The sequence below is a fragment of the Notamacropus eugenii genome, chromosome 3 (assembly GCF_028372415.1).
Source record: "Notamacropus eugenii isolate mMacEug1 chromosome 3, mMacEug1.pri_v2, whole genome shotgun sequence".
NCBI lineage: Eukaryota > Metazoa > Chordata > Mammalia > Diprotodontia > Macropodidae > Notamacropus > Notamacropus eugenii.
The window spans coordinates 441,518,737-441,530,942 of record NC_092874.1 but is presented as its reverse complement, the minus strand read 5'-3'; the positions used below and the strand labels follow the sequence as shown (position 1 = coordinate 441,530,942).

The 12,206-nt window shown below is 41.8% G+C and overlaps 1 protein-coding gene and 1 pseudogene across 3 annotated transcripts in view; both read right to left on the bottom strand.

Moving 5' to 3' along the window:
- Positions 1-7,315, bottom strand: part of SUMF1 (sulfatase modifying factor 1) — a 114,074-nt gene extending 106,759 nt beyond the window's left edge. Inside the window, exon 1 of one of the 3 annotated variants that reach the window (XM_072598620.1) lies at positions 7,025-7,315. In XM_072598620.1, the coding sequence (XP_072454721.1) occupies positions 7,025-7,291 (267 nt within the window). In that variant the 5' untranslated portion in view covers positions 7,292-7,315. The remainder of the gene's footprint in view (positions 1-7,024) is intronic. The other 2 variants (XM_072598622.1, XM_072598621.1) reach the window with 2 other exon arrangements.
- A 7-nt stretch (positions 7,316-7,322) lies between these two features.
- On the bottom strand, positions 7,323-11,323 carry LOC140532275 (cyclin-dependent kinase 1-like; annotated as a pseudogene).
- Between the last annotated feature and the right edge of the window lie 883 nt (positions 11,324-12,206).

The following is a 12,206-nucleotide window of genomic DNA, read 5'->3' as shown; positions in this document are numbered from 1 at the left end:
GGGGGTAAGACATCAGGAAAGGTTTTTTAAAGGAGGTGGCATCTGAGCTGAGCTTTTGAGGAAGTGAAGGCCTTAAGAGGCAGGCAAGGAGGGAGAGGATTCCCAATATGGGGAACAGACTAAGTATACAGAGGCAGAGGTAGGAAACATATGTAGGAAACAGTGTTCAACAAACAGCAAACAGGGAAATATGGGAGGAAGGAAGAGATAGGGAGAGAGAGATGGCAAGGGCGGGGAGGGAGGGAGGGAAGGAGGGAGAGAAGGAGAGAGAGAGAAAGAAAGATTTGTGAAGGGTTTTAAATGTCAAAGACTGGAGTTTATATTTGATCCTAGAAGCCATGAGAAGCCAAAGAAATTTCTTAAGCAGAGATTTCTTAACCCCATGCTTTGGAAATACCAGTTTGGAAGGAAGGTGAGAGATGAACCAGAGAAGGAGAACCTGGATGCAGGTAGGACCATTAGGGAGGTGACAGCAAGAGTTAGGCGAAAAATGATAAGAGTCTGAACTAGAACGTTTTGGTATGAGTGATCTATTTAGGAAATACATTGACAACTTAGCAAATGATTGGACTCATGGGTTTAGTGAGTGAAGAGATGCATATGACTTCTAAGTTGTGAACCTAGGTTACTGTAAAAACAGTGATACCCTGGATAGAAACTCAGGGAAATTAAGAGGAAAGATTAAGTAGAAAGAAAGAGATGAGGGGGGAGACATCATCAATAATTCTGAAAAGGAAACAGAAAAATCAGAGAAGTATTCCACTGACTCTAAGTATATGACTTTGGGGTTCATCTGTTCCATATGTTTCAGCTTTCCAAAACATCTGTATGTAAGACATTCTAGGATCTTTAGGAAATAGATGTTATTAGAGCCAACATTAGAATCTTCATCTACCATGACCTGTCACAGTGAGGAATTTATCAATGCCAAGTACAACCAAGTACCTCAGTGGAACACTATCCCCTAATTTAATATTTACGTAGCCACAGAGCATTGAGAAGACCACTGGGTAGATAAGGCAAAGAAGCAGACTTAACCGTGATTTAAAAATAAGCTTGCTAATAGCTAGAAATGGCACCAAGTATAATGGACCTCCTCTAGAGGCAGCAGATCCCCAATGCTAGAGGGCTTCATGTAAACATCCAAATAGTGTTATAATGAGGCCCCAGCCACAAAATACTAGGCCTACAATTGCTTCAGATGTTTATAAAACTCCTCAGTCCTTAGAAACTCAGCTTTCTCTGGCATTAGCTTGATCTCTCCTTCCCCACTTGTCCTGTGAGAAAAAATGGGAAAAGATTATCCATAATATAAAAGCTTAAAAATTAATTTAAAAACAAACCAATAAAGGATTTAAAGGAGGAAAAAAAAAAAAAAAGACTTCCCCCAACAGACATGTTGGTCCTATTATAAGAATAGACGTCAATTCCTCAGCTCAAAAGTGAAATCAACAGGAAGCTGTGCCAATTTAATGTAATAGATTTTTTTAAATTACCTAGTTTTGTTCCCTTATCTTCTCCCGCCTGAAGGCGAATATTAACAATTCTAAAGATTTCCACTGTGGACTCCTGTCCTAATTTTTTTTTTCTTTTATTGAGGAAATAAGGCTACAGAAGACAATTTTCCATTCTAAAGGTTGTAGGTAAAAATAATCTGTTCTAGCCTGAATAAAATATGCTTCTCAAATTGAACTAATGAAGTGAATGTTGTCCTATCTTACAAACTTCAAAAGTATTCTGAACAGACATGACAAGCCACAAGTAGTCTTTGGCCAGAAAAACCAAATGAATCAATACTTAAAAATAAATTAATTCAGTCTATTCAATGAAAATGCAGAAGCTGAAGCTTAAATACTTTGGCTACATGGTGAGAGGATGGGACTCAACGGAAAAGACTCTCATGTTGGGAAAGGAAAAGGGGATGGCAGAGGATGAGATGGAGAGAAAGACTGGGAGGGCCAAGGCCCGTGGGGTCACGAAGAGTCAGACTCCACTGAACAATCAAACAACAAGACGTCTTTGGCAGATCTGCAGCCAAGTCTTGCCGAGTGCTGCTATAAAAATGCATGGAACTCTCAATTCTTTCTTCCAGGATCAGCAAGTTAGAACTAATATTCCCCCAAGAACTCAAATGAGAAGAAAGCTCCCTCTGTTTACCCTCAGCCCCCTTCATTCAAGTTAGGTTTATGAAGGTAAATGAGGTAAGTGAAGAAATCATCCAGTTTTCCCATTCAAGCTTTGCAGTGACCTCAGAAAAAAGGATGCATAGATAACAATATTAACAGCTCCCAAAGCGCTTCCCTACAACTCTGGAAACTAAGCTGCACGTGCACTGGTGATGCTCGTTCTATAGATACAGAAAGGACAGCTCAGCCAAGTGTAAGGTTGGGTCTTAAGAGGCAGCACAGCACAGTGGTTAGGCTCCAAGATTCAAATCCCAACAGATCTCTTAGCAGTTTGGGTAGGGGCAAGTCATTTAATCTCCTTCAGTCTCCTCAACTCTAAAATGGGATACTTCAAAGGATTACTGATACGTAGTCTCACACGCCTGATAATTATGGGACCTGGGATTCAGCCCAAAGCACAGACATTCGACAAATCTCATCCTTTTTCTCCTCTTTCATCTCTCACAGGGGTGTTCTGGTTTAAGGGCCACTCATCCACCTTTGGTGTCCATCTGGCACTCCACTCTGACCTGTGGCTCCAAAACATTGTAGTGTGTGCAGTGGCCAGCAGATGGGCTAACCCAGCTTGAGGGTAACCAGGAGGTCTCAAACCTATCTGTGAGTTATAGGGATGTCTACGCCAAGCATGTGAAGACTTCCCCTGGAAGAATGGGAGAATTTGTTCCAATGGCCATGAAGGTGGCTGAAGCAGGTGCTCTGGATACTTAGAGCTTGGTCAGACATTGAAAATGCCCAGATCATCCACTGCAGCATAGGCCTGACTTGTGTCCTGCCCTAGACTTGAATGACTCTGCAAGAGAGAGTGAGGCTGACAACTTTGTGCAACTCTGCCCCACCTAATTCCAGTTTACTCACAAGTCAAGACATCACCTATGATGTCACTAGTCCTGTTCGAAAACGAAGGACAGACAATACTCAGTATAAGCAAGAAAAGTAGAGAAACGTGACTTTAAATGAGTCATGATACGAATGTGCTCAGCTAGCTAGCCTCTAATCATTCTCTCCCTCATTCCCACTCCACACACAGAGATAACTAACACTAACTTTCTCCTTGCCTTGTCCAAACTTTAAAGGGATTTGCAAAGTACAGACTATCTTCAGTAATATTAAAAACAGACTAATCAAAAATTCAATTAGCCTAGGACCAGAGTGAACATGCCTAGAAACAGGAGCTAGGTTTTAATGGCTTAAAAAAGGGAGCACAGAGACTTCATTTCCTTGTCAGTTTCTGAGACCTGCCTTTCATCAAACCTAACACCAAAGAGAACTATCAGTGCATTTGTTCATTCAAACATGTATTTTATGCAAGGCACTAAGCTACACTAAGGTCCTACCCTGGAAGGGCTTACTCAGGTGGGGAACTTTCAGCCACGAGGCCACATGTGGCCCAAATTCAGTCAAAGGGTCACACGTGAGGACCTAGAGGGCCACATGTGGTCTCAAGGCTGAAGTTTCCCTACCCCAGCCTTTGAGCCTACTAGGAGAAATTAAAAAAAAAAAATGCATAGAAATAACTAGAATAAAATACGTTTAAGTTTGGAAGAATTCAAGAGAGAGTACCTCAATATGGAAAAGTTCAGGGAAGATTCACAGAGCAAGTTTCATTTCAGCTTAAGCTTTATGCGTAAGGAAGAGAGCAGGATCACTGACTGTGAAATGTGCTCCAAGCTGCACAAATGTACGATTACACACATCATTTTATTGTCCTCCAATTTTGTCCCTTGAATAGAGTGGCTATACTACAAAATTTCTTAAGGCTGAAATAACAAAAGGGGGACTGTTTTGTTCAAAGTACGAGGATTTACAGTCAACTTGAGATCATCTTCACAACGATAAACTTCCATCAAGATGGAATTTTAGCCGTACTTGAAATGAAGCTTTCTGTTAGCCTACTGATGTTTTCCTCCAAAGTTTCCTTTTAAAGCAAGCTGGCGTGCTGTTGTGATTCAGCTGTTTCTCAGCTGTGCCTGACTCTTCAGAACTCCATCTGGGGTTTTCATGGGGATCTCCCTCAAAGTGAGAATGTGAGAAGACCTTGGCCTGAAAGGACCAGCGTCTCACACTGCATCCTGGGCCATCTCCAGTCGCCCTGATGAATATCAGGCCCCTGGACCCAGATGGCTCAGGAGAAGAAAGTGAGGCTAGTGACCTTGCACAGCCCTCCCTCCCTCAAATCAAAGTCAACTGCAAGTCATGTAATCATCTTGATGTCATGGTCCTCTTAGAGAACAGGGGACAAACACAAGCTGGGGTTTTCTTGGCAAAGATACTGGAGTGGTTTGCCATTTCCTCTTCCAGATCATTTTTTACAGATGAAGAAACTTAGGCAGACAGGGTTAAGGAACTCACCCAGGGACACAAAGATAGTAAGTGTCTGAGGCCAGATTTGAACTCAGGAAGAGGAGTCTTCCTGACTCCAGGCCCAGGGCTCTATTCACTGCAACACCTAGTTGCCCCAAGTTAGCATATACAGTGCATTACCTTCCAGAACTCTCCCTACATGCTAAGCTAGCCTATATGTGGCACTTCACAGGTTACAAAGGACTTTTCCACCATTCAAGTTTTATTTCCTTTTCTCCTCACTAGTATTCTCTTAAGATGTCATAAAGACTAAGACAGTACTATTGATAACTTTACTAATGAAGGAACAAATGAAAAAGTCTTTATCTTGTCCAAATTCTTACTTTCCAAATAGTTGAAAAACTCAGATATCTACTTTTTTAATTTAAAAAAAAAAGACATCCTTTTATCCTGAATATGATTCACTACAAATCTTAATGCACAATCCTATTAATATCATGAAAATCCATCAGCTGGTAGGAATTTTTGTTGAAGGAATCAATCAAAGTTCACATCTTATCTTTTCAATAAGAGTATTGGTTCCTTTAGAGCAACAGCAGCACCTCATAAATCTTCCATTTTTGTATTGCACTTATCACAAACAAGTACAGCATTCAGTCAAACTGAAAAGGGTACCACTCTTCAGACCTAGGATTCTTAACCTTTTTTGTGACATAAATCCCTTTGGCAATCTGGTGAAGCTTATGGACCCTTGCACAGAGATTTTTAAGTAACTGCTAAATTTTTGGTATAGGTTAGTAAAAATAAAGTTTTTTTTTCCTATCCAAGTTCATAGACCACCCCCAAAATCATAATCATATATCCCGGTGGAGGGGGGGAGGGGAAAGGCAGACTCCAGGTCATTAAGTCCCTAGTGTTATTTTATTAAAAGCATGTTAGGATCATGGAATAAACAGATTACATAAGCTTTTAAAGTTGGAAGAAATTTTAGAGGAAGATCTAGTACAAAAGATATACCTAACAAGGACACTGAGACAGGTACATCTGACTTACCGAAAGCAGAATAGGTGGCTGAGCAAATTTCAGAGTAAGCCCACAGTCACTTTACAATGGACTGATATTTAAACACAGGAAAACAAGTACTTCCTTTCGAACAATCCATCTTAATAGCCTAGACAAGCTGCTGCCTAACTTCCCTGAACCTCCATTCCTGCATCTATAAAAGGGGATAATACCTGTAAAGTTCACCTCACAGAAGAAAGATGGGTGAGCATTTCACAAACCCTAAGGAACATCAACTATTACCAAAGACCAGTAAGTTAGATATCCTTGAAGACCTAAGGGCTGAAAAGTCATCAGTTCCCACATTGAAACACTAAGGAAATGAAATTCAAGATTATCAAGTTAATAATGCGTAATGCTACTTCTCACTGATGACCAACATTAAGAAGTCTACATTGTTACAAAAGCCCTGGAGGACCAAAATGACATCACCATGATAGTCAACTTTCAGAATGTCACACTGTATCTGATTAGACCAATAGGAGCTCGCAATGCTCCATCACAGATTGGGCACCGAGGGCACATTTGGGGCGGATACTCAAAGGATACCCTAAAGGAATTAGCAAACATATTTTGTCAACTCGCCAGGGGACAGAAGGGCACAGGCCCCTTTTACTTTCAAGGTTCCTAAGAAAGACCACGACTGCTATGGAAATGACTGATCCAGATAAACGTTTTAGCAGACCTCTTGCATGTTATAAAATAATAACAGCAAGCGGCCTGTTGAAAACGTCCTAAACTCCACTTCAAACTCCACTAAGACTTTTTGGGACCCCTCCCTTGTATTTTAGAATTGGATGAGACTTGACGCATCAAGGGCTCACCCTCATCCTCTAACTCCGAATCCAACACTTTTTCATCTCTACCATGAAATCTCTCATTTTACAGGTAAGGAAACTGAGGCCCGGAAAGGCTAATCAACTTGATGAGGGTGACCCGGCTGGTTAGGCTCCTGAATGTGAACTTTTCCAGGGCTGGGGCCACAGAATGCCTGTGGAGGTAAGAGCCTACTTAAGCCTCCTCCACCTAAAACCAGAGAAATCCCGGCTGCGCCTGCTCATCGGGCCGGCGGAGCGGATGACGTCAGCAGAAAGTCAGGAGCAAACCACGTGCAGGCTGGGTGGGATCAGGCCTCGAGGGCGGCGAGGGTTAGCGAGGGCGGCGCAGGCCGCACCGAGGCCCAGAGAAAAAGCACCCTGCCCCCGCCACGCTAGGGAGGCAGCGGAAGGCAAAGCGGAGGTTTCGGGTCAGGTTCTGCCTGCACGTCCGGGCCTGTCTCCACCGCTCGCGCTCGGAGCAGGCGCCTTCCCCCTCCCCAGGCCGGGGCCGCTCGGAGCGCAGCAGCAGAGGGCCAAAGCCGCCTGACCCCAGCCCCGGGGGAGGGGGAGGGGAGCGGAGCCCTGCGGTCCTCCCGGCTCTCCTACGGCGCAAGCGCCCCCCAGCCCGGGCCCAGGGCCCCTCCCCCTGCCGCCCACCTGCGGGGACAGCGGCGGCCGTTCGGGGGAGGCCGGCTCCGCCACATTCGCCTCCCGGGAGTATTTGTGCGCCGCCGTCCCGGGGCGTTGCGGGGAGCCGCAGCCGCACGTCCCCGCCGCGTGGGCCCCGTCGGCTGCGGCGGGTCCAGCCTCCGCGCCCAGGTCTCGGGCCGCCCCCACCGCCCCGAGGATCAGCAGCAGCCGCAACGGGAGCAGCGGCGGCGGGACCCGGCGTGGCCGAGTCAGCGCCGAGCCGGGCGCAGCCATGTTGTCTGAAGAGCCATGTGACCGCTCGGGGTCACGTGAGCCCGGGGCCCTCTCCGGGGGACGCTGGGGCGCATGCGTGCGACCGCTTCTCAGCCCTTGAGGTCTCTTCTCCGCGAGTGCTTCTTGCTTAGGACGAAGCCCAGAAAATAATGTATATTTATTTTTATATATTTATATATATCTGTGTATATATAATGTATTTATTCTTATGTATTTCTGTGTACATGTTTGTTTCATGTGTTTATGTGTTTTGTGTATATTTATTTGTGTTTATATATTTGCATATATGCAAACATATATAATATGTTTTTCTACATGTATGTTTGTGTGTGTATGTATGTATGTATGTATGTACATAGTGACTGGCCAGACAATGAAAAGGAGGGAACATTGCAGTTAGAAGGCACAATTCTGGGGGTAGGGGAGCTGGAGTCCAGTGCCCTTTGGGGTGCCGGGAGGGACCTTAAAGGTCAAGTGCAACCCAACCCCCCCCCCCCGTTTTACAACTGGGACCTAGGAAGGTTCGGGGACCCTTCCCTGGAATGCTGTCCTTTCTCGCCTCTGCCTCCTGACTTCTTTCAAATTAAATTTATTTATAATTTATAATATTTATAATTCATAAAATGATTAAAATTACATCTTCTAGAAAAATCCTTTCCTGATCCTTCTTAATTTTAGTGTCTTTCCTCTCCTGATTATTTCCAGTTAATTTTGTATGTATCTTGTTTATAAGTGGCCAGTTTGCAACTGGTCATTAGTTCCTTGGAAACAGATTGGTTTGGGTTTTTTGTTTCTGTTTTTTGCCGTTTCCCTAGTATTCAGCACAGTGCCTAGCACATACCAGGCACTTAATCAGTGTTTACTGATGGACTGGAGAAATGGGGGCTCAGTGAAGTGCAATTAAGTGACAGACCTTGTCGCAGAAATAGTGGCCAAACCTGGGTTCAAATCCAGAACTTCTATGTCAAGAGTTCTTGGGGTCCTGATCTATGGAAAGATTTCAGGGAAATCTGGCTATTTGGAGGGGATGGGAAATTATATCTTCACTTTCTTTAACCTCTAACTGAAATCTCGGAAGACCGATATGAACATATGGAAAGTGAAGTAAGCACAACCGAGAGACCATTGTACACAATATTGTAATGATAATCAATTGTGAAAGACTTAGGAACTCTTATCAATACAATGATCCAGACAATTGCAGAGGACTCATGATGAAAAATGCTTTCCATATCCAGAGAGAATGGATAAATTCCAAACACAAATTGAAGCATCTTTTTTCCCTTGCTTTATTTCTTTTTCCACATGACAAATGTGGAAAAATATTTTGCGTGTTGTTACATTGTAACAGATATTGTATTGCTTGCTTTCTCAAGTGGGTAAGGGAGGAGCTGAAGGGAGGGAGGGAATTTGGAACTCAAAATTTTTTTTTTTTAAATGGATATTAACCTATAACTGAAATGTTAGGGCAGTTAGGTGGCAAAGTGGATACAGCACTGGAACTTGTCTTCCTGAGTTCAAATCTAGCCATAGATACTTGCTAGATCAGTGAACCTGGGTGAATCACTTAACTCTGTTTGCCTGTTTCCTCATCTGTAAAATGAGCTTGAGAAGGAAATGGCAAACCATTCCAGCATTTTGCCAAGAAAACCCCAAATGAGGTCACAAGAAGTCTGAAACAATTGAACAACAAATGTGCCAAGCACCGTGCTAAACATTGGCAAAAGACAAGTGATGCCCTCAAAATCTTACAAACTAATATTATTCAAGTTTAGGTAAATTTTCCATGTGATGCCTCTCCTTCATCCCTTACAGAGCGTGAACATTCCATTGCACGCATATAACAGTTTGTGAAGCCCGTTCCCAATAACAGGAGCATCTCTTATTTTCACCATTTTGTTATCACAAATAATGTTTTAATGAACATTTTTATATATATTAGTCTTTCCTTGCCATCACCAACCTCCTCAGTATATAGTCTCTGAAATGGGATCTTTGGGTCAAAGAATATGAACAACTTAGTAACTTTTATTTTATAGGATCATAGTTTTAAAGTTAATGGGGACCACAGACATCTTATAGTCCAATTCCCATATTTGGCAGATGAAGAAACTGAAACACAAAGAGGTTTAAGTGACTTGATGAAGGTCACATGGATAGTGAGTGTTGGAATCAGGATTCAAACCCAGGTCATTCACTTCCAAATTATTTTCAGGATCATTCACAGCTCCTACAGCAACGAAATAGCATGTCAGTTTTCCCACAGGTCACAATAGGTTTTTCCATCATTGTTAGGTTTGTTATCACAGTGCCTGGCACATAGTGTTTAATCAATGTTTTGACTGACTGATGGGGCAGCTAGGTGGTGCAGTGGATAGAGCACCAGTGCAGGAGTCAGGAGGACTTGAGTTCAAATCTCCCCCCAGACACTTGACACTCACTAGCTGTGTGACCTTGGACAAGTCACTTACCCCAATTGCCTCATCCTGGGTCATCTCCAGTCATCCTGAAGAATATCTAGTCACTGGATTCAGATGGCTCTGGAGGAGGTGAGGCTGGTGACATGCACAGTCCTCCCTCACTCAAAACAAAGTCAAGTGCAAGTCATGTCATCATTTCTCTGATGGCATGATCTTCTTCGGCAATGAAGGATGGACACATGCAGATTTCAAGGGGTCTGTAAATTTGTACCAGAATGTTACTATCTCACGTATATATAAGAAGTATATCATATATTAACAAATTTTAAGATTTGAAATCTCTGTGAACAACTATTTTTTTGGTAATTTTTTAATTTAAAACTTATACACAAAGTAAGAAAAGGAGAAAGAAACAAATGCTGAAACTGAAATAATACAAAAGAAGAAAAGAAAAAAGCATTGCCATGTGCATAGCAGAATGTGAGAGAGGATTCAAAATATATACCAATAAATTTCCATTTCAAGAAAGCCAACAACTCTTCTTAAATGACAAAAGTCAATGACTTGTAAGATTTGGTATAAATAACTTTTAACAAGTGAGGAATCCATATATTGGTCAAAAAGGATAGAATCCAAGTATTTCTTGAGATCCATAGAAAGGAATTTTAAAATGAGATATAGTCTAGCATCTTGCACAAGTATTTCTTGAAGACTGCTAAAATGAGGAAGCATTTTCAGAACTGAAAAATTTCTCAAATTGCAGTACTTAGATCCCCTCACTCTCTAATCTGATTTTCTTCAAAACTACTACCTGACTAGAAGTTTTGTGTCAACCTTCATTTACATCATAGGAACTTTCCCCAATTTGTTCTGTCTTTGTACTACTCAGTATGGTAGAGATTCTGAATAAGATGCCAAGGGGACAGTGGTGACAGCTTCTCCACTGCCCATGCTCTGAGGACAATTTCAAACTCAATATGTTAAAGTGTCTCTAGATATACGCTTTTAATGCCAAAAAACCCTCTAGTTTTCATGGCAATTACATATTTATTTTGTAATAAGTCCATAAAAGTCTTTGTTTGTTGCTGTGTTATGGTATGAAAGTAACTGGCTTCTTGAAGGCTGTGTGAGGTACAGCCCTTCTCAATGGTCTGCAAATTAGTGTAAACATGGAGATGCTCATTTCTAAATATTGTCCACCAATTAATGATTTTTTTTGCAGTCATAGAAACCCCTGAAATTAAATTGTATTAGATTGGAGGAACCAATACTCCATGACCAGCAACAAAGAGGTAGTACTATTTCCAAAACTATCTAAAATACATGTAAAAGATTTTAGGGTCAACACCCTCATATGTAGCTTAGTGGGATCAGATGGACTGTGTGGTGTACTACATTAGTCAACAACCACAGCAAACCCTCACCTCTCTACCTACTACTTGACTTATTATCTTATTATTTCTCAACCAGGGTCCTAAAAGCAATCAAAGAGTATGTTCTGATAGGGAATACTTATTAAATGGCGGACAGAAAGTTAGTGGTACCCATGTTTTCACTGGTGTAGAGAACACATTGATATGCAAATTCCCTCAGATTGGCACCTTCTCCGCATCGTAGAGTCTTAGAGAGTTAACTTGAACAGTGATGTCAACAAAGACAAATAGAAACCTGTAAGGATCTGCATGTTGACTTAGAAAACCACAAATTAGCATTATCTATATTTGTTGCATTTTTATTTATTTTGTTTGGTATTTCCTAATTACATTTTAATCTGGTTCAGGCCCCACTCCAGAATATCTAGTTGTTGGTGGCTACAAATTTGATACCTCTGGACTACAGTACTAAGAAGCTATCTTGTCCAGGGTCACACAGGGAGTATATGTGAGAGACAATACTTAAACGCAGGTCTTCTGGATACAAATGAGGTAATTTATGCAAAGTGCTTTGCAAACCTTTAAGCACCATGTAAGTGTTAGCTTTTATTGTATAATTCCTCATTTTACAGACTGCTCTATATCCACTAGTCAATAATCAATAAACATTTACTTAGCACCTATGATGTGCTCAACACTGTGATATATTGAGGATATAAACACTGACTTTTATAGGTCTACTTTTTCCTCTTAAATTAGTAGACATGCACAATGTCTTATTAATTAATCAATTAAATTTGATCCCCACCTAAATTTATTTTTTTAAAAACCTTTCTTCCTCTTATAGTCTTTCACTTCTGTCTCCCTTAGTATCAACCCCCTTAGACTCATGTAATGGTAATTTAAAGTTAAAAGTGGATGGGAGGAAGAGTTAAAGCTCTTCCCCACTCATTAATAGGCCTCAGTATCTTTTGTTAATTTCCATTGAGGCACTGGGTCAGAGGGTCATGCCTTCTAGCTCTGAAAAGTATATAAATACTCTGAGGTGAGGTTTTGTTTTGTTATCCATTGGAAGTGTTTCTTTGGCCAGAGGAGACTCTGGGTAGTTTCTCCCTCTCTCCC